Source organism: Phocoena sinus, chromosome 3 (assembly GCF_008692025.1).
Source record: "Phocoena sinus isolate mPhoSin1 chromosome 3, mPhoSin1.pri, whole genome shotgun sequence".
Lineage (NCBI taxonomy): Eukaryota > Metazoa > Chordata > Mammalia > Artiodactyla > Phocoenidae > Phocoena > Phocoena sinus.
The window spans coordinates 7,889,497-7,908,134 of record NC_045765.1 but is presented as its reverse complement, the minus strand read 5'-3'; the positions used below and the strand labels follow the sequence as shown (position 1 = coordinate 7,908,134).

General features: G+C 57.4%; 2 protein-coding genes across 20 annotated transcripts in view; one reads left to right on the top strand and one right to left on the bottom strand.

Moving 5' to 3' along the window:
- Nucleotides 1-18,638, top strand: part of DOCK6 (dedicator of cytokinesis 6) — a 46,048-nt gene that overhangs the window by 11,967 nt on the left and 15,443 nt on the right. For 7 of the 19 annotated variants that reach the window (XR_004349199.1, XR_004349200.1, XR_004349201.1 and 4 more), the window contains exons 5-26: nt 219-348; nt 1,302-1,514; nt 2,808-2,893; nt 4,620-4,686; nt 4,786-4,935; nt 5,833-5,913; nt 6,029-6,182; nt 6,347-6,474; nt 6,583-6,676; nt 7,189-7,351; nt 10,396-10,513; nt 10,585-10,655; nt 10,878-11,016; nt 11,111-11,212; nt 11,907-11,993; nt 12,409-12,640; nt 12,891-13,052; nt 13,748-13,911; nt 14,581-14,685; nt 16,834-16,926; nt 17,171-17,266; nt 18,022-18,162. Coding sequence is in view for 13 of the 19 variants with exons in the window: in XM_032626715.1 (XP_032482606.1) it covers nt 219-348; nt 1,302-1,514; nt 2,808-2,893; nt 4,620-4,686; nt 4,786-4,935; nt 5,833-5,913; nt 6,029-6,182; nt 6,347-6,474; nt 6,583-6,676; nt 7,189-7,351; nt 10,396-10,513; nt 10,585-10,655; nt 10,878-11,016; nt 11,111-11,212; nt 11,907-11,993; nt 12,409-12,640; nt 12,891-13,052; nt 13,748-13,911; nt 14,581-14,685; nt 16,834-16,926; nt 17,171-17,266; nt 18,022-18,162 (2,776 nt within the window). In the remaining 6 variants the exon portion in view is untranslated. Of the gene's footprint in view, nt 1-218; nt 349-1,301; nt 1,515-2,807; nt 2,894-4,619; nt 4,687-4,785; nt 4,936-5,832; nt 5,914-6,028; nt 6,183-6,346; nt 6,475-6,582; nt 6,677-7,188; nt 7,352-10,395; nt 10,514-10,584; nt 10,656-10,877; nt 11,017-11,110; nt 11,213-11,906; nt 11,994-12,408; nt 12,641-12,890; nt 13,053-13,747; nt 13,912-14,552; nt 14,686-16,833; nt 16,927-17,170; nt 17,267-18,021; nt 18,163-18,638 lie in introns of those variants that run through there. The other 12 variants (XR_004349203.1, XR_004349202.1, XM_032626721.1 and 9 more) reach the window with 9 other exon arrangements.
- ANGPTL8 (angiopoietin like 8) lies at nt 7,451-9,102 on the bottom strand. Its single transcript, XM_032626729.1, has 4 exons — nt 8,792-9,102; nt 8,449-8,610; nt 7,809-7,918; nt 7,451-7,727 (listed from the first exon to the last, which is right to left on the bottom strand). The coding sequence occupies exons 1-4, from the start codon at nt 9,086-9,088 to the stop codon at nt 7,700-7,702; spliced, it is 597 nt and encodes a 198-aa protein (XP_032482620.1). The 5' UTR covers nt 9,089-9,102; the 3' UTR covers nt 7,451-7,699.

Genomic DNA, 18,638 nt, shown 5'->3' with positions numbered 1-18,638 from the left:
AGAGGCCAGGTCTGAGCCCAGAAGAGCCCATTGTGTGCTGCCGATCCTCCTGTTTATCCACCCACCGTCCCTTTAAGGGTAGCCAGACTTCTCCGGCAGAGCGCTGGGAGGGTGGATGGCCTTGCAGGCATCATCTGGACCTTGGAGGTGTGTCAGCACATCCGGGAGCCCTGGGGAGCCCTCATTCCTGATACCCACCAAGCCCCGCCTCCTCCTAGGTACCAGCACCTGAGTGCAGCATACAGCCCCATCACCCTAGAGACGCAGCGAGAGAGGCAGAAGGGCCTCACCCGCCAGGTCTTCGAGCAGGACGCTTCTGGGGATGAGAGGTCCAGCCCGGACGACTCGGTGAGGAAGCCCTGGGCAGGGGTCACTATAAGCATATGTACATGCATGGGCTGCGGCCCCAGCTCTCAAATGCATATGATGGGAAATGACCCAAACAGCCTTGAACCCAAAAGGAAATGTATCAGCCCTGTAAGTGAAAAGTTAAGGGTAACAATTATAAGCATTTATTAAGGGCTTAGTGTGTACTAAATGTTTTATACTTGTCCTTATCTTTCATCCTGTGAGATCGGGCAACACCCATTTTACAGATAAAGACAGAAGTTCCCTGGTGGTCTAGTGGTTAGGATTTGGAGCTTTCACTGCTATGGCCTGGGTTCAATCCCTGGTTGAGTCTTGAGCCTGTATTTTGTCAACCAATATTTATTGAGTGTCTACTTTTACCAGTAATAATCATGTCAAGAATTATTGTTTCCTTGTTACTATTTATAAATGTAGATGGGGAAACTGAGGCCCTTAGGGTTGGGATCAGAGACCCAGGGTCACAGAGCTGAGCTGGGATTTGAACCAAGGTAGTCTGCTTCTGACCATAGCTGAGTCTGGGAGGTCAGGCAGAGTCCTGGGCCATTGACAGCCCCAGTGAGAACTCTCCCTCCCCTGGCAACAGTGAGCAGAGTCCCAGGGAAGGCTCTCATTGGCCCAACCCAGGCATATCCTGACCTTGGAGCCAATCCCTGGGGTTGGTACCTGTTTTGTTCTGATTGGCCAGACAAGGGTCATGTGATACCCAGACTGGGACGTAACCTCCCCACAATAGTAAAGGAGGGGGCTTCCCCAGACAGAAGGTTCTAGAAAGAGAGTCAGCAGAGCCCTCAGGTGACCCTTGTAGTGGTGACCCCAGCCCCTGGCCCTCAGCTTCCCCATCTATAGGTTGGGCATGAGGACAGTCTCACCTGAGTAGGATGGAGATGCATTCAGCTGGCACTCAGCACTTGCCCATTCTCTACTGCTGGCAGGATGACCCCCGGCACTCCTCAGGCTCCCCAGACGACACCCCACGAAGCAGTGGTGCCTCTGGCATCTTCGACCTGAGGAACTTGGCAGCTGACTCATTGCTGCCCTCACTGCTGGAGCGCGCGGCCCCGGAGGATGTGGACCGGCGCAATGAGGCCCTGCGGCGGCAGCACCGGTCCCGTGCCCTGCTCACCCTCTACCCGGCGCCCGACGAGGTGGGTGCCCACTAGCCTGCACAGGCCCTGAGGTCAATACACATCCAACTGACATGTATCACAGTATATGATCCCAGCAAGATTTCCTGGGTGCCTGCTGTATACCCTGCAATGTATACTTTAATTCAATGGCTTCTATTGGGTGCCTACTATATACCCCTATATTTTTCCACCCAGCATTTATTGGGCACCTACTATATACTGCTATATTTACTCAACCAATATTTATTGTAAGCCTACTGTATAGTCTTTTCTTTAATCAAACAGCATATAATCAACCAATATTTATTGGGTACCTACCGTGTACCCTATTTTTTATTTGATGACTTATTATATATACCCCTATATCCATTCAGCATTTATTGAGCACCTACTGTGTACCCTATATTTTTATTCAATGACCTTTATTTATTATACATACCCTTATATTTATCCACCCAGCATTTATTGGGCATTTACCGTATATTCATATTTATTCAGTCAATGTTAACTGTATGCCTACTGTATAGCCTTCTATTTAATTAAACAGCATTTGAGCAACTAATGTTTATCGAGCACCTACCATGTGTGTCTATATTTATCCAACTAACTTTTATTAGGCACCTAGTATATACATCTGTGTTTTATTTCAGCCATTTATTGAATGCTTGCTGTATACCCCAATATTTTGTTCAACTAGTACTTATTGGGTGTCTAGTACACGTCTCTATATATGTCCAGTCAGCATTAATCAAATACTTTCTGTATATGTCTATTCAACCACTTTTTAGTAGGTACCTACTACATACTTCTGTGTTGATCCAACCAAGATGTTTGAGTGCCAGTTATATAGCAGGCACTGGGGATACAGCCATGAACAAGATAGAGCCAGTCTTTGCTCTCTGAGTTCACAGCCTAGGGGAGGAGAGATACCAGGAAATGACAACCCAGAATAGTACCATGATGAGGTGTGTGTCATTGTCCCTCACATGGCCCACAACGTCCCAGCCATGTGGGCTGGCCCATTGCAGCAGGGCCTGTTGAGCATCTGGAACATCAAGTGGCTCTGAGTGAGGGAAGGCTTTCTGGAGGAAGTTCCAGCTAAGGTGCGACCTGACGATGAGCATGTATCGGCCAGGCAAGGAGGAAGGGAGAAGAAGGGCATTCCAGGTAGCGGGAACAGCATGTGCAAAGGCTCAGAGGCAGGGGACTGAAAGAAGTTTAGTCAGCCTGCGGGTAGAGCTGGTCTCAGGCCACACATTCCAAGCCCTTCCTGGAGGATGTGTTCCCAGCTGCCCCTTCGGCTCTTGGCAGGATGAGGCCGTGGAACGCTGCAGCCGCCCGGAGCCACCCCGAGAGCACTTCGGACAGAGGATCCTGGTCAAGTGTCTGTCGCTTAAGTGAGTGTGCTGACCCGTCCCTCCCTTCAGACATGGGAGGGGACCATGTGGCTTATGGTGTGGCACACACTTGGCGCTCACTACTCGAGCTATGCCGTTACTGTGTGCAGCCCTGAGACCTATGAGGACGCCCGTGGGCTCTCAGGCTGGAAAATAAGACTCCCTTTTTCATTATTCAAAACCGCCAATCCTAAGCTCCAGTTGTGTGTCAGGCTCAGTTCTCAGCCCTCCATGTGTATTAACACTGACCTTCACCACAACATGCGATGTGGGTGCAGGTGGGAAACGGAGGCACAGGGTGGAAAGGTCATTGTGCCCAAGATCACGAGTTGTGAGGCCAGAGTCTGGCCCTCGCCCAGGCTGCTGCTAGGACCCAGGCTAGAGGGGGCGCTGGTGACCCTGGGCCTGGCTTCTAGCTGCCTAAGGCCCCCTCCACATCGCCCCCTGGGAGCAGCCAGCGTTCGTGGGAATGGAGCTGAACAGGATGTGGCCTTGGACCTGAGCCCGGCCCTGCCCCTCCCCAACTCTCAGTTCCTGCCTGGATGAGGGCAGGAAAGGGAGGTCCCATCTGGCCTGAGGCCCGGGTGGGCCTCCTGCCTCAAGCACAGGGGCTGGGAACTGGCTCTCTGAGCTCATCCAGTCATTCAACAAACACTCGTTAAGCGTCTGCTGTATGCAAGGCCGTGTAACTGTGGGATGACCACACAGGGCTCTCTAGGTGGGGGATCCAGCACAAACAGAGGCCAGGAGATGTCTGGAGAGAGGAAAATTGAGGCCAAGAAGTGGGCGGGACAGGGCCACGCAGGGCAGTGAGGAGCCTCAAGTTTTAAGTTTTGGTTTTTTTTTATTCTTACTACCTTCTTTTTTAAAAAAAATATTTATTTATTTATTTGGCTGCATCAGGTCTTAGTTGCGGCATGTGGGATCTTCTTTGCAGCATGCAGGATCTTCGTTGCAGCATGCAGGATCTTTCGTTGTGGCACACGGGTTCTTAGTTGTGGCTCACAGGTTTTAAGTTGTGGCACGCAGGCTCTCTAATGGTGGTGCGGGCTCAGTAGTTGTGGCGCGTGGGCTTAGTTGCCCCGCAGCATGTGGGATCTTAGTTCCCCGACCAGGGATCGAACCCACGTCCCCTGCATTGGAAGGCGGATTCTTAACCACTGGACCACCAGGGTAGTCCCAAATTTTAAGTTTTAAGATGTTTCCTTAGGAGGCACGTGGATGATGAGTAGAAATGAGCAGGACAGAGTAAGACAGGGAGGCGGTTATGGGGGCTGTTTAGGTGATCGAAGATGGGACTCAGCCCAGGATGGCAGAAGCCGTAGAGGACACCTCAGGGAGCGGAGGCAGGGAGGCCCAGGAGTCGAGAATTTCAAGATGGGATTCGGGGGGGAGGGATTGATGTGCCAAAAGCTGCCTCCATGCCAACCGAACAAGGGCCGTGGTTTCAGCAGGAGGGACTCTGTGTGAGTTACTTACTGAGGGAGGAAGGCGGGCGGAGGAGGTGGGGTAGGTAATCTCTTGGTGCCTTAGTTTCCCCTTTGGCAAAATGGGACAGGTCTTTCCTACAAGCCCTTGAATGGTGCTCCTCTGTGACCCAGTGGGAAACAGATGCCCCCCGCCCCCACAAAGCACCAAGGCTGGGCTGGACCTCAAGAGGGAGTGGGGTGTATGGAGGAGGGAGTGTCAAGGTCATCCTCTGCCAGAGAACCCCCGTTTACTGCAGGTTCGAGATAGAAATCGAGCCCATCTTTGGCATCTTGGCCCTGTACGACGTGCGGGAGAAGAAGAAGGTAGGAACCCCTTTCTTCCCTTTCCTCACAGTCCCCCTCCTCGCTGCAGGGTAGTGGGCTTCCTGGAAGTGGTGGCCCAGCTGCCTCTTGTGCCCCCAGATCTCGGAGAACTTCTACTTTGACCTGAACTCAGACTCCATGAAGGGGCTACTGCGGGCCCATGGCACCCATCCTGCCATCTCCACCCTGGCCCGCTCTGCCATCTTCTCCGTGACCTATCCCTCGCCCGACATCTTCTTGGTCATCAAGGTACCCACTGGGGCTGGCAAGGGGGTGATAATGGTGAAGGCTGCAGGCGAGGTCCCCACTCTCATGAAAGAAGACAGACATGTCACTAAGAAGGGTGATCAGGGCTGTCATGGGGGAAGTACAGGCAGCTGGGTGAGAGCCCAGAGGAAGCTTCTGACCCAACCCAGGTGGGGAGAAATCACCAAGGGCTTCCTTGGAGAGGTTACAGCTCAGCCGACACCCATGAGTGGGCAGCCTGGGGAGAAATGGCATCCCGGCACATGTGGGTGGATGTTTAAAATTTTTTTTAGTTGAGAGTTTTTCAGTTTATTAGAGGAAGAAAGACCGAGTTGGCACATTCGTATGGGATTTTCTTTTTCCAGGAGTGAGTTCAAATTTCCTTCCCCAAAACATTCAATTAGGTTATGTTAATGACATTAATTGAGCACCTTGAGGCAGGCACTGCTCCCAGTCAGTTAGGCTTCACAGGGGTTCTGGTCTTTGGTCCTCACAGCAGCCCCGGGAGGTGGGAGATGACATGGGGCCCATTTTACAGTTGGGGAAACTGAGGCACAGAACTGGGTAAGGAATGTGCTCAAGGTCCCATAGCCCCTGAGTGGTCAGGATTGGAGTCCAAGCTCAGAGCCATGCTTGATGTGGACTCTGTTTATACTAACAAAGAAAGATGTAAATGTGGGGGAAAAAATGGAGTCTTGGGTTTGGGGCCGGGTTTAAAAGGTGGTTGCCCAGGCTGAGAGCTAGCACTCAATCCCAAGGACAGTGGGATCCATGGTTGGTGTTGGAACCGAGAGCCCTAGCTGGATGGAACGGAATGTATGGGAGGCTGTGAGGGTCAGGGAAGTTGGGTGTGGCTTGGGGAGGTCGCAGTCCCAGCAGTCTGCCTTGTCTGCCCCTCAGCTGGAGAAGGTGCTGCAGCAGGGGGACATCAGCGAGTGCTGCGAGCCCTACATGGTGATGAAGGAGGTGGACACAGCCAAGGTAAGCGTGGGAAGCTGGGCCAGGTAGTGAAGGGGTCCCCAGGCAGGGCAGATCCTGGATTCAGAGGGCCTGGGGCACTGAGATTGCGGGGTGTGTTTCCGGCGTCTCCCCACAGAACAAAGAGAAGCTAGAGAAGCTGCGCCTGGCGGCTGAGCAGTTCTGCACCCGTTTGGGCCGCTACCGCATGCCCTTTGCCTGGACGGCGGTGCACCTGGCCAACATTGTGAGCAGCGCGGGCCAGTCGGACCGGGACTCGGACTCGGAGGGCGGTGAGGAGGCGGGGCCGACGGGCCAGGGGCGGAGCTACCGGGGAAGGGGAGGGGCGCCCTCTGCTGGCCGGACTTGGTACCAGACCTGAGTCCGCACCGTCTCTGCCCATCCCTGCCTCTCTCTCATTTCTGTCCCTCTCCATCACTGTCACTGTCTCCCCTAGAGCGCCGACCCACTTGGACTGACCGCCGCCGTCGGGGGCCCCAGGACCGGACGAGTAGCGGGGACGACGCCTGCAGCTTCTCCGGCTTCCGCCCAGCCACGCTAACTGTCACCAACTTCTTTAAGCAGGTGCCGTGGCTCGGGGGGCAGGGGGCTAAGGGCTACCCCCCTGTGGCTGCCTGGGCCCCGGGGACCCCAAGCCGCTCAGCCCTGGTTCACCAGGGCGGGTCCCTGCAGGAAGCTGAGCGGCTCAGTGACGAGGACCTCTTCAAGTTCCTGGCTGACATGCGGCGCCCGACATCCCTGCTGCGGCGCCTGCGGCCCGTGACCGGTGCGTGGTGCGCGCCCTAGACGAGACGTGTTACTCATACAGTCACTCAGCAAACCCACACTTAGCACGTACTGTGCCAGGCCCTGGGGACCATGATAGGCAAAGCCCCGACTTCACGGGTGGACCTTCTAATGGGGCCCAGAGATGAGAAACAGAGTAAGATAGGACTTCCCTGTGGTGGTCCAGTGGCTAAGAATCCACGCTTCCACTACAGGGGGCACGGGTTCGATCCCTGGTTGGGGAAGATCCCGCATGCCGCGGGGTGCGGCCAAAAAAAAAAAAAGAATAAATAAGACAGATAGATAGTGGGTCACACGGGGAATGTGGTGGGCAGAGCTGATCAAATATGAGGGCAAGACATGGGAGTTGAGGCCATCTTTCAGCCTTAGCACCTGAAGGATAGTGCCACCAGAGGGTGTTGTGGGAGAGTCAGAGCCCTGATCCGAAGCCCAGAGAGGTAGGGCCCGGCTCGAGGCTCCCAGGCATGTGCAAACTGACTACCCCCTCCCCAGCCCAGCTCAAGATTGACATCTCCCCAGCCCCTGAGAACCCCCACTTCTGCCTCTCCCCGGAGCTGCTTCATGTCAAGCCCTACCCAGACCCCAGGGGTCGGCCCACCAAGGAGATTCTGGAGTTCCCCGCCCGTGAGGTCTACGCCCCCCACACCAGCTACAGGTACAGCCTCTGGGGCAGCCGTGCACTTGAATAGGGGCATTCAGGCATCGTGCAAAGTGAGATGCCCTTTCCCCGACACTCACAGACACTGGCCTGAGATGCCACTGCTCTGCTTTAATGGGGGATGGATAGGAATGAAGGGGCGTGTCCTTCCTCCACCCCTCCTCGACGGTCCGTGTCCTCTGCCTGCGTCCCTGCCTGCTTTCATTTCTGCTCCATGGCCGGAAATGGGGCCCAGCGCCCTGGCCGACCTCAGCAGACAGGCAGCTCCTCCCTGTGCAGGGGCCGCATGGGGCATGGCAGCATCCCTCGGTGCGTGACTGGTCCTCAGTTCCACCCAGACAGGTCTCAGGCTGGGAGCGCCGCTGTGTGGAGTCTGGGAGGGAGGTGAGGTTCAGCCAAGGCGCAGGGGTCCCCATCCCGCTGCCTGGCACGCCCAACCCCCCACCAGGCACACCTCTCCTGAATATCTCTCAGCCGCTGCTGCTGTGCCATCATCTCCTGCTTCTGTCGCTGCATGTGGCCCATGAGGGCCCACATGATGTGGCTCTGCTTGTCTGCATGGGCCTGTGGGTCAGGACAGAAACCTCAGCTGGGGGCCTCCTCACCTCCTGTCCCTCGACCCCACCCAGGCCCCCCTGCTCCCCACTGCATCTGTGTGACCCGGCAAGTCACTGCCACTCCTTGGCCTCAACTTCCCCACCTGTAAAATGGGGATGAAACAGGAGTCCCTTTGTGGGGTTGTTATGAGCGTGGATTTTTAGAGGGCATAAAACAGTGCCTGGATACATCATGGGCACTCAAGAAATTCTCTAAATAGTATGCATTTATTGAGTAACTCCCATGTGCCACCCCATACTGAGGATTTTATCTGCACTGAGTCCCTGGCTCTGCTTTGAGAAATCAGTTGTCGCCCTTATTTGCAAATAGGGAAACTGAGGCATGGGAAGGGACATGGGTTTTGCCCAGAGACACACAGAGTAGAGGCCAGGGTGCTGGAAGGCTGGCCTTTGGGGGGTCTCTGGGACAAAAGGTTCAGAAATGAGGTCTGGTTGTGAATCAGGGTCTTGACTCCCCCAGGGCTGGGAATGCCTTACCTTTAAGGCCTCAAATTCTTGGCGGGCATGGCCCAACCAAGCGCCTCTCAGCTGGACTTCCATCCGCTTCATTTTCTTCCGCAGCACCTGCTGTCCTTCGGCCACTTCCCCCAGCACCTGGGCTGTGGCTTCTGCCTGCAGCTTGAGACCATCCTCTGCCATCTGATCAGTAGATAGTGGATGTCAGTAGGATGACCTACTGGGACTGGCCTGATTTTAACACTGGAAATCCTGTATTCCAGGAACCCCCTCAGTCCTGGGAAAACCTGACAGTTGGTCACCCTAGGCATAACTCTCCCATAGACTCCTATCCACCCCACAACACCCCAACTGCAGCGTCTACCTGCATCTCCAGTAGGCTCGCACGTAGCTCCTGGGCTGCATCCTGGCCCTGGCTGACCTCCTGCCCCAGGAGCCCCAGCGCCTGGCCATAGAGGCTCAGGCTGCGCCCGGCCTCTGTAAGCTGTGCCTCGGTGGCCCTGTACACGCCGTTGAGAGCCTGGCTCAGCTGCAGGGCCCCGTGAAAGAGCAGGGTCAGCTCCTCCTGCTGTGCCGGCTCCGAGCCGCTCATGGGGGCCACCGGGGCAGGCTGGGCCACCATTGCCAGGGCGCACAGCAGACACAGCATGAGCATGGGCATGGCTGGGGGGCTGGGGGTGTGGCCACAGCAACACTGCTGCTGCCTTTTATGCCTTAACACCCCCCTTAACCTCAGGTCAATCGTTAACTGGCCAGCCGGGTGCCCCGTGTTGTGCAAGGACCTGGCGGTGGCACGAAAGTTGCATCAGGCGAATGTCCAGCTGGGCCACGCTGGCATCACACTGGCTGGGGCTCGGGGCCAGGTGTGGGCTGGGGACGCTAGGAGAGAACAGGCCCAGGCCCCGCTGGGAGACCCTACGGCTCCTAGCCTCAGTTTCCCCTCCTGTGGATAGGCATGACAACAATAACGGCAATAACAGTGAAGCTTTTATGAGTTCCAGTGGTTTGCCCAGAGCTGTCCCACTGCTGTTATAGTAGCTGGTCTCATAATCCTCCCATGAGCCTGTGATGCTGGAGTTTTTGTTGGCCTGGTTAAGAGCTAAGGGAGCAGGTACAGATGGTGGAGACTCTCCCAAGGCCACACAGCCTGACTCCAGGACCTCCACGTACCCTGGCTCAATGCTAACTGCCATTTGTCTGCCTGGATGACTGTGGGCAAGCGCCTCTGTTTCCCTGTGAAATGGAGTGTGATGTGAGTCCCTGCCCGCAGGCTGCTGGTGAGAAATAAATGAGTCATTTCACGTCGGGTGCTTAGAACAGAGCCCAACACACCCAGAGCCAGTCGGTGCCACATTAGTGTTTGGTGCGATTATTGACATTTTTGTAATTTTAGCATCATTGGTATCACAAAGGCTCAGATGGGGAGGCTTGATGCCCCCATTAGACAGATAGGGAAACTGAGGCCCAGGGGGCAGTTAGGGCTTGAATGGAGTTACCCTGGGGGAGGGAGACAGAACCCTGACCCCAGCCCAGCCCTTGCCTTCAACTCCAGCCTTGGTTTCCCCACCTGAGAGACACGCCATATAATTCTAGTGGCCTCTTCTGGGGGAAGGGGTGGTCAGGCTGCTGAGCTGGGTGATGGGCAGGTCAGCCTGCGCAGGGCTCAGGCCTGGTGCTGGTTGCCTGGGCTACCTTCTCAGAAGTCTGGCCCTCAGCACTCATCTGTCTCCTGCCCTCTGCCTCACTGTGTACCCTCAGTACCCCCGAAGTCCCTCTGTTCCCACCGTCTGCCACACCGTTCCCCCGCCTGTGCTCTGAGGGTGCCCGTCTGTCCTCCATCCTCTGCCAGTCACATCTCCCGCCTGGTGCCCATACGTGTCCCTGACCCGGCTCTCAGTGCCCCAGTGGTGTGGCCACTGTCCCCCGGCTCTCTGTCCCTCTGACGTGGACGTGCCCCTGCCCCCGCAGGAACCTGCTGTACGTGTACCCGCACAGCCTCAACTTCAGCAGCCGCCAGGGCTCCGTGCGTAACCTCACCGTGCGAGTGCAGTACATGGCGGGCGAGGACCCCAGCCAGGCCCTGCCGGTCAGTGGCTGGGCCCAGGGGGAGGCGGGCGGGCTGTCCCCCGCCGGCCCCTCATGCCCCCGCTCCCCCAGGTCATCTTTGGCAAATCCAGCTGCAGTGAATTCACCCGCGAGGCCTTCACACCAGTGGTCTACCATAACAAGTATGTGGGGTCGGGGTGGGGCGACTGATGGGGGTACAGTGGGGCAGGAAGGGGCGCCAGGGTCGGGGGAGGGGTGCCGTCTCCTGGAGTGCTAATGCGGGGACCCGAGGCAGAGAGCAGGGACAGCGGGGCCCAGCAGCACTGGGGAAACATGTGGCAGACGGGGCAGGGCAGGCAAGGGGGAGCCCAGCCCCCAGCAGAACCCCCAGCCGGCCCTGCCAGGTCCCCTGAGTTCTACGAGGAATTTAAGCTGCGTCTTCCGGCCTGTGTGACCGAGAACCACTACCTGCTCTTCACCTTCTACCACGTCAGCTGCCAGCCCCGGCCAGGCACAGCCCTGGAGACTCCTGTGGGCTTCACTGTGAGCTCCCCGCCACCACTGCCAGCCCACACCCCCATGCCCGGCCCTCCTGCCCGCTGTCCGGCCCCGTACCTGACCCCCAGCCTCTCCCCAGTGGATCCCACTCCTGCAGCATGGCCGCCTGAGGACCGGCCCCTTCTGCCTCCCCGTGTCCGTGGATCAGCCCCCGCCCAGCTACTCCATGCTCACACCGGACGTACGTGCTCTGGACTCCCTGCCAACTAGCACCCTGTCCCCCATCAGTGCTCCCAAGGCCCCCCTTCGTGCCCTGCTTTCCTTCCCACCAACACCCCTGGGAGCCTTGTCCTCCATTAGGGCCTCCAGGGCCCCTGCCTGCCTCGTCACACCCACCCCCCTTATTAATCCCGTGTGATCTGCTGTCCCCGTGCATGTCCCTCCCTGTCCCCGACTAGCCCTGCCTCGTTACTGCCCCCTCCCCTGCCTCTGCACTCACTGTTCCATAGTGAGATTCCACTGCCTCTCCGCTGCAGCCCCCCACTTGCAGCCCTGCTTGCCTCCCTAATCACTGTCCCTAGAGCACCCCCTCCCCATGCGAATGTTCTGTCACCCTCCCACATAGCCTTTAATTTGCACCCCGGGGACCTGGAGTCCTCCCATCATGCTATTTCCTGTTCCTTCCCTCCAATAACAGTCACTCTGGGTTTCCATTCTCCCGTGAGCATCCCAGGCTTCCGGCCTGCCCGGTGGACCCCCGTAGCACTCCCCTTCATCTGCTCCCATCTCTGGGTTGGGCGGGGCCCAGGGGCAGGGTGCCAGGTGGCTCCCCGGGGCGGGGCTGTGCTCAGGCCACAGTGTCGCAATGGCTGAGGCTGGTGGCCTGAGCCGTGGGGAGGGCTGGCCGGTGCCCACTTGGTGTGTCCCTCCCGCAGGTGGCGCTGCCGGGCATGCGCTGGGTGGATGGCCACAAGGGTGTGTTCAGCGTGGAACTCACGGCTGTGTCGTCTGTGCACCCCCAGGTAGGGGGTGGGGCCAGAGCCCAGGAGTCCGGCCCTGGGGTTGGGCAACAGTTTCCACTGACCAGGGAGGCCTGGCTTCGGGCCATTGGACACGACTTTGGTCAGCGGGGCCAGGCTCCAGGGAAGCTGCTGACTCAGGCGGGGGCGGCCGTGCCAGTGGCCGTCCTAGCTGGAGCTTTGGCCTTTGCATGGTCTTTCCTTCCCCCACCCGATTTGTCCCTTGTTATTTCTGTGATCACTCCCCATCTTTTCCTTTTCTTCTTGATCTACCATCTTGTCCCTTTTCTCATGTATTTTCCATTCACTGATCCCAAGCCTTGGTGTCCCAGCCTACTCAGCCTCGCACTCGATCCCCTGGGCCCTTTCTGGACTGGGGGCCCTGGCCTCGCCCTGCTCACCCCTGGTCTCCCACCAGGACCCCTACCTGGACAAATTCTTCACCCTGGTGCACGTCCTGGAGGAAGGGGCCTTTCCATTCCGGCTCAAGGATGCCGTGCTGAACGAAAGCACCGTGGAACAGGAGCTGCGGGCCAGCCTGGTGGCCCTGCGACTCGCCAGCCCTGAACCCCTTGTCGCCTTCTCCCACCACGTACTGGACAAGCTCGTACGCCTGGTCGTGCGGCCCCCGATCATCGGCGGCCAGATCGGTGCGTGGGCACAGCCTCATACCTTAGTTTCCCCATCTGGAGAATGGGCCTTGGGTCCCCTGGTCCTGGGTGACCTCCCATAGCCCATTTATCTCTCTGGTCTCAGTTTTCCAACCTGAAAAATGGCCCCTCAGTCCCCTAGTCCCCTGACTTTTTGATGGCCACGTGAGCCCCTTGGACCCTGAAGGCTCTTCCCTGGGGAAGTAGGAAGCCCTGGGACCTGGAACTTGACCTCTTTTCTGCCCGGCAGTAAACCTGGGTCGTGTAGCCTTTGAAGCAATGGCTCATGTAGTCAGCCTCGTCCACCGGAGCCTGGAGGCTGCCCAGGATGCCCGTGGTCACTGCCCACTGCTGGCTGCCTATGTCTACTATGCCTTCCGACTGCCTGGCACGGAGCCCAGCCTCCCAGGCGGTGAGTGTTGGTGGGAGACCCTGGGGCACGGGAAATACCTGGGAGCAGAGCATCCCAAGCAAAGGGAAGGGCACGTGCAAAGGTCCTGAGGCTGCACAGGCTTTGGTTGATTTGGGCAATTTACAGGAGAGAGAGAGAGAGAGAGAGAGAGAGAGAGAGAGAGAAACTTTTTGCCCCAGCCCCAGGGGTGTGGTCTTTGTAAACTTGAGTGGCATGTGATTCAGCCAGTCAGCAAGCAGGGACTCAAGCAGAGCTGTCTGGGTTTGAATCTCAGTTCTGCCTACAAGCTCTGTGACTCTGGGCCAGTGACTTGACCTCTCTGGGCCTGTTTTCCCATCTATAAAACGATGATAATAATAGTGCCTCTCACAGGGGTGCTAGTAGTAGTCAGTGGCATAGTAATCCACGCAAAATGCTTGGCACACAGAGCGCTCAATAAAGTTGGGTTTTTTTTCATTTGCTAAATAATTAACGATCAGCACTAAGACTTATAACGTGCCAGGCACCGTTCTCAGTGTTTTTGATTCTCCCCAAAATTGCTGTGAGGCAGAGCCATTACCACACCCATTTTACAGGTGAAGAACCTAGAGGTTCAGAGAAAGAAAGTGACTTTGCCAAAGGCAGCTGACTGGTAAGGGGCAGGGGCTCATGAGGGCAGGTGGGCAGGGGGCTGAGCATATTCCTTCTATCATCAGGGGCCCCTCCAGTGACGCTGCAGCCTGCCACGCTGGCCCATGGCCCTGGCCGCCCCGCAAGCCTCTACCTGGCCCGCTCTAAGAGTATCAGCAGCAGCAACCCTGACCTGGCCGTGGCCCCTGGCTCCGTGGATGACGAGGTCTCCCGCATCCTGGCCAGCAAGGTAGGGCAAGGGGCCCCTGCTCTCTCCAGCCTCAGTGGTCATGGCTGCCAGGTGGGCAGGTGAAAGATCTCAGTATTGACAGAGGATAGGAAAGACAGCCAACAGCGTGGATGAAGACTTGACCCTGGGTTATTCCCTGGTGGTCCAGTGGTTAGGACTCCAAGCTCTCACTGCCAAGGGTGTGGGTTCAATCCCTGGTCAGGGAACTAAGATCCTGCCAGCCACACAGACTGGCCAAAAAAAAATAGACTTGACCCTGGACATTAGGGTTGGGCCCTGGCTGTCACAGGTTGGGAGCTGTGACTCGGACTCTTAGGCTGACCCAAGGACAGGTGACTGGATCTTGAAAAAAGAGCACCATGTACATAGCGCAGTGGTGCATTTCCACGTGTACCCTATGCATGTACGTACACGGGGCACGTATATGCACGCACCCCACGCACATGGGAACGCGGGTGCATGTACTCATGCGTTCCATGCACAGAGGTATGCGGGAGGCATATACGTGTGCACCCCATGCACATTTGCGCACACACACATGTTCCAGGGTTGCGTGTGGGTGTCCACGTGGGCACACGTGTGGCCCAGGACAGTGAGCACGCTTGGTGTTTCACGCTGGTTTCCCTGCCCTCTGCCCATAGATGCTACCACTTATCCGTGTATCTCCAGGGTATCGACCGCTCACACTCCTGGGTGAATTCTGCTTATGCTCCAGGAGGCAGCAAGGCGGTGCTGCGACGGGCACCCCCTTATTGTGGGGCCGACCCCAGACAGGTGCCCTCCCTGCCTGCCCCTGCACGTGTGTCACCCCACCTCAGCATGAGCTCCTCCCACCTTCCTGGCTGGGGCTGACTAACCTAGGGGGGCTGCCTGGAGGAGGCAGCGGACACCCCCCCCGCCTTTGTTTGGGGCTGTGAGGAGATGTTGTAGGCAACACAGGGTCATCTTAACCAGCCTTTTGCTGCCACACAGACCACAGCCTCAGGCAGAGACAGAAGGGGCAGGGTGGTATGCAAATAGCATGCAAATGATGTGCACATTTAGCCACTCTAACCTCACTGTCCCGCATGGCCTGTTTCTCTCCCTTTAATCCACTCTGTTCGGGAGACTCTCAACTGTCCCCTTGACACAGCAGCCTGAATGATGCCCAGGGGATGGAACTGAACCTCTGGGCTCCCCAACCCCGTTTCAGGCAGAGCGACCCCTGTGGGCAGCTTCCTTTGCTTTGCCCCTTCCTGGGACCTGGTGTGGGGAGGGGCTTTGCCATCAGACCCTGGATCGGGATCAAGTCCTGGTTCTGCTGTGGGCTCCTCCTGCGCCCCAGGTTCTGAATTTTCAGAAGTGAAGACTTGCTATTCAGTGCAGCGGTCCGAGCCTGGGAGGGAGTTAGGGCATCACAGGCAAGATTTTGTTGGGGAGATAGATCCTCAACCCAGCTTCATCCCTGAGTTACTGGCTAGTCGGGGAGATAGACACCCATCAAACAAACACATGAATATGTAAGTGCAGGGGGTGAAAATACCTGAAAGGAAACGAATTGAAACAGGCCACCAGCCTCCCTCTGGGTGGTCTGGGGAGCCTCTCCCGGGAGGTGACATTTTTGCTGGTACCTGAAGGGTAAGATAGAGCCAGCCAGTGAAGGGTGGGTGTTCCAGATGGATGGAAAGGCATATGCAGAGGTTGGAACCAAGCTCAGAGGCCCCTGGGCACCAAGGACTGGATTCCCTGCATACCTGGCCCCAGGCCATGTTCCAGCTCTGTACCTGTCACCTAGGCAACCTGCACCGCATGGCAGCCAGGGAACTGTTCACAGCACGAGCAGGGGCACTTTTGGACAGTCTTCTAAGATTTGCTGGGAGTCTGGGTTCATGGGCCTTTCCAGTCCCCCCATGTTTTTAACAGGTCTCCCCACCAGTGCCCTCAGTTCTCTGGGGTGTCAGCTGGGCCTGGAAGAGCACGTAAGAGGTGACAAGGTGGCAGGAGGGCAGGCATTCCAGGCAGGAGGCGGCAGTGAGGCTGGCCTTTGCAGTAGATGGCCCATCTGATGCGGGCTGAGGAGCCCAGGGCATGTGGCTGGGACTATGGGAGCTGGGGGGGCCCCCACGGCCAAGGCAAGGACCTGGGCAGTTTCCAGGGCCGGTCCAGCTCTGTCACTGGGTCTCCTCTCCCTGTCAGCGGCCTCACCTGACCAGCAAAGGAGGTGGGGAGAGTGGAGCTTGAGCACCTCATGCCCATTTCACAGATGGGGACACTGAGGCCTGGGAAGGCCCCAAGCAAGGCTGGAGCGGGGCCAGGCCTGGAAACTGGGGCTCTCTTGGCTGCTCCCACTGCCTCTCATCACCATCTCACCTCCTCTGTCCTTATCTTTCTTTTTCTTGTTTCTCCTCCTCCATCCTCCCTTTAATCCCTTTTGTCTATACTCTATACCCCTGTCTACACTCTTCCTCCTCCACCCTGGTGCCCTCCGCCTCCTCTGTCCATCCCTGGACTCACGGACTCACACACACTCTCCGCCCTTGTCCCCACTTGACTCATCTCCTCTGACCACGTTCTCTTCTCCGTCTACACTGATTTTACCCTCCCCACCTCCACTCCTCCCATGTCTTTTATCTTTGTCTGCTGGGTCCTGCTCCATCTGATGGGTTCCTGTCCACATTCTTGCCTGTTCCGTTCACCCTGCTTGTCCCCTCCTTACCTGTGTCTTGCTTCTTCTTGTCTCTTCCATCACATTCTTACTCTCTCCATCCGCTCCCACACACTTCTGTCTTTATTAACACGGCTCTCCCCATCCACGTCCCCGCTGTCTGTCCACACGACCACGTCTTTCCTCCATCCACGCCGACTGTCCCTCTCCTCTATGCATACCGCCTGCACCCACTCTGACCCCCCTCGCCATCCCATCCCCTCGTCATCCCATCATAGGCCATCGACCGCAGCTCTAGCCGAACCTCTTCCTACCTCGAGGGCTCCTCCTCGACCCCACCAGCCACCCAGCCGAGACCCACTGTGCAGAAGGTAGTGGGAGGCAGGGGGTGGGTGACTCCATTTTGGGGTCCAGAGCTCCCTTGCCCTCGAGCCCAGCAGGGTCTGGAGAGCCCGGGGAAAGGGCACATTGACTCCTTCTGGCCCCTTTCCTCCTGCATGGCCTCTTGCTGCTCTAATCCCAAGCCCTCCAGCTGCATCCTCCCCTGTCACGCCCTCCAGACGGGGGTACGGGGTGGGCTCCTCTGCTCTCTGTGATCCCTGCCCCTGCCCTCAGCTGCTTCACGAGGAGCTGGCCCTGCAGTGGGTGGTCAGCGGCAGTGCCGTGCGCGAGGCTGTCCTGCAGCATGCCTGGTTCTTCTTCCAGCTCATGGTGAGACGCCCTCCTCCCCGCCCAAGAACAAGGGGCCCCCAGGGGAGACTCTCCTTGGGGAGAGAAGCCCCCTGAGATTGTACCTAAGCCCCCTGAGAAGTAGCCCCAAGAGACCCGCACGTAGAGAGAGATAAGAGATAACCTAAGGGAATCTCTCCCTGGAGAGGCCCCCTGAAAGTTACCTGAAACGCCTTCCACAGTGAGAAGGATCCCCACTACCCACCTTCCCTATAAGACCATTGAGAGACCCCCAACTAGCAAGGAGGCCTCCCCTGCAAGAGAGAGAAGGAAACTGTTGGGATCAGACTTGAGACATCCCCCAAACTCTTCAAGAGGTGCCTTGAACTATTCCTCCTGACTACAGCCGTCCCCCCTCAATCTGGTGGGCCTTCAAGCCCCACCCTCCTACCTACAGTCAGACGTTGAGCCCTGGAGACCTGCTCTAGCCCCACCCATACTCTCTCAGCCTCCCACCCCTCTGCCTAGCACCCACTCAAGGCCCCGCCCATGTCCTTCTCAAGCCCCACCCACAACCTGCAAAGTCCCACCCACAGTTCTTGGGCCCTCCCCACAGCTATCAGGCCCCGCTCTCACCCCATAACTACAGGGCTCAAGCCACATCCAGGATCCCTCATGCCCACCTTTAGCCCACTTCAAGCCACCACTCACAGCCCACCAATCTGCTCCCTTCTGGCAGGCGGCCTCCACCCACAGCCCCTCAAGACCCAGCCCCCACCCTCTTGCCCCACCCCCAGGTGAAAAGCATGGCGCTGCACCTGCTTCTGGGCCAGAAGCTGGACACACCCCGCAAGCTTCGCTTCCCTGGGCGCTTCCTGGATGACATTGCTGCCCTGGTGGGCTCTGTGGGCCTGGAGGTCATCACCCGTGTCCACAAGGTAAGGGGGAGGGGCCTCCATGGAGGGAGAGTGGGGCAGGGGTGCTTAGGGAGGACATAGAGCCAGCCACATGAGGCATCAGTCCTGTCCAGTGCCTCCTGGCTACAAGACCACGAATCCCATTTGCTGAATCAGTCTGTTCACGCAACATCTACTTCTTAAGCACAGCCCTGCGCTGGTAACTAGAGACACAGCAGTGAACAAAACAGACCCAGTTCCTTACCCTCACGGAGCTGACTTTTAGGGGAAGACTTGAAGGACATGAGGGAACAATCTATGTGATATCTGGGGGAAGAGCATTCCAGTCAGGGGAGGAACAGCAAGTGCAAAGGCCCTGAGGCAGGACCGTGCCACTGTCAGAGGAGCAGTGAGGAGGTGAGTGGCTGGGGTGAAGTGAACAAAGTGGAGAGTGGGAGTTGGTGAAGGCAGAGAGGTGACAGGGCAGATGCATTAGCCCTTAGCACAGTATCAGTATA

What these genes read in the sequence shown, in the direction of transcription:
- ANGPTL8 (XM_032626729.1), bottom strand. Translation starts at nt 9,088, where the DNA reads ATGCCCATGCTCATGCTGTGTCTGCTGTGCGCCCTGGCAATGGTGGCC. An exon ending in CGAGCCTACTGGAGATGCAG is followed by an intron (nt 8,611 to 8,791) that starts GTAGACGCTGCA and finishes TCTACTGATCAG; the next exon opens with ATGGCAGAGGATGGTCTCAA. An exon ending in AAGAATTTGAGGCCTTAAAG is followed by an intron (nt 7,919 to 8,448) that starts GTAAGGCATTCC and finishes CCTGACCCACAG; the next exon opens with GCCCATGCAGACAAGCAGAG.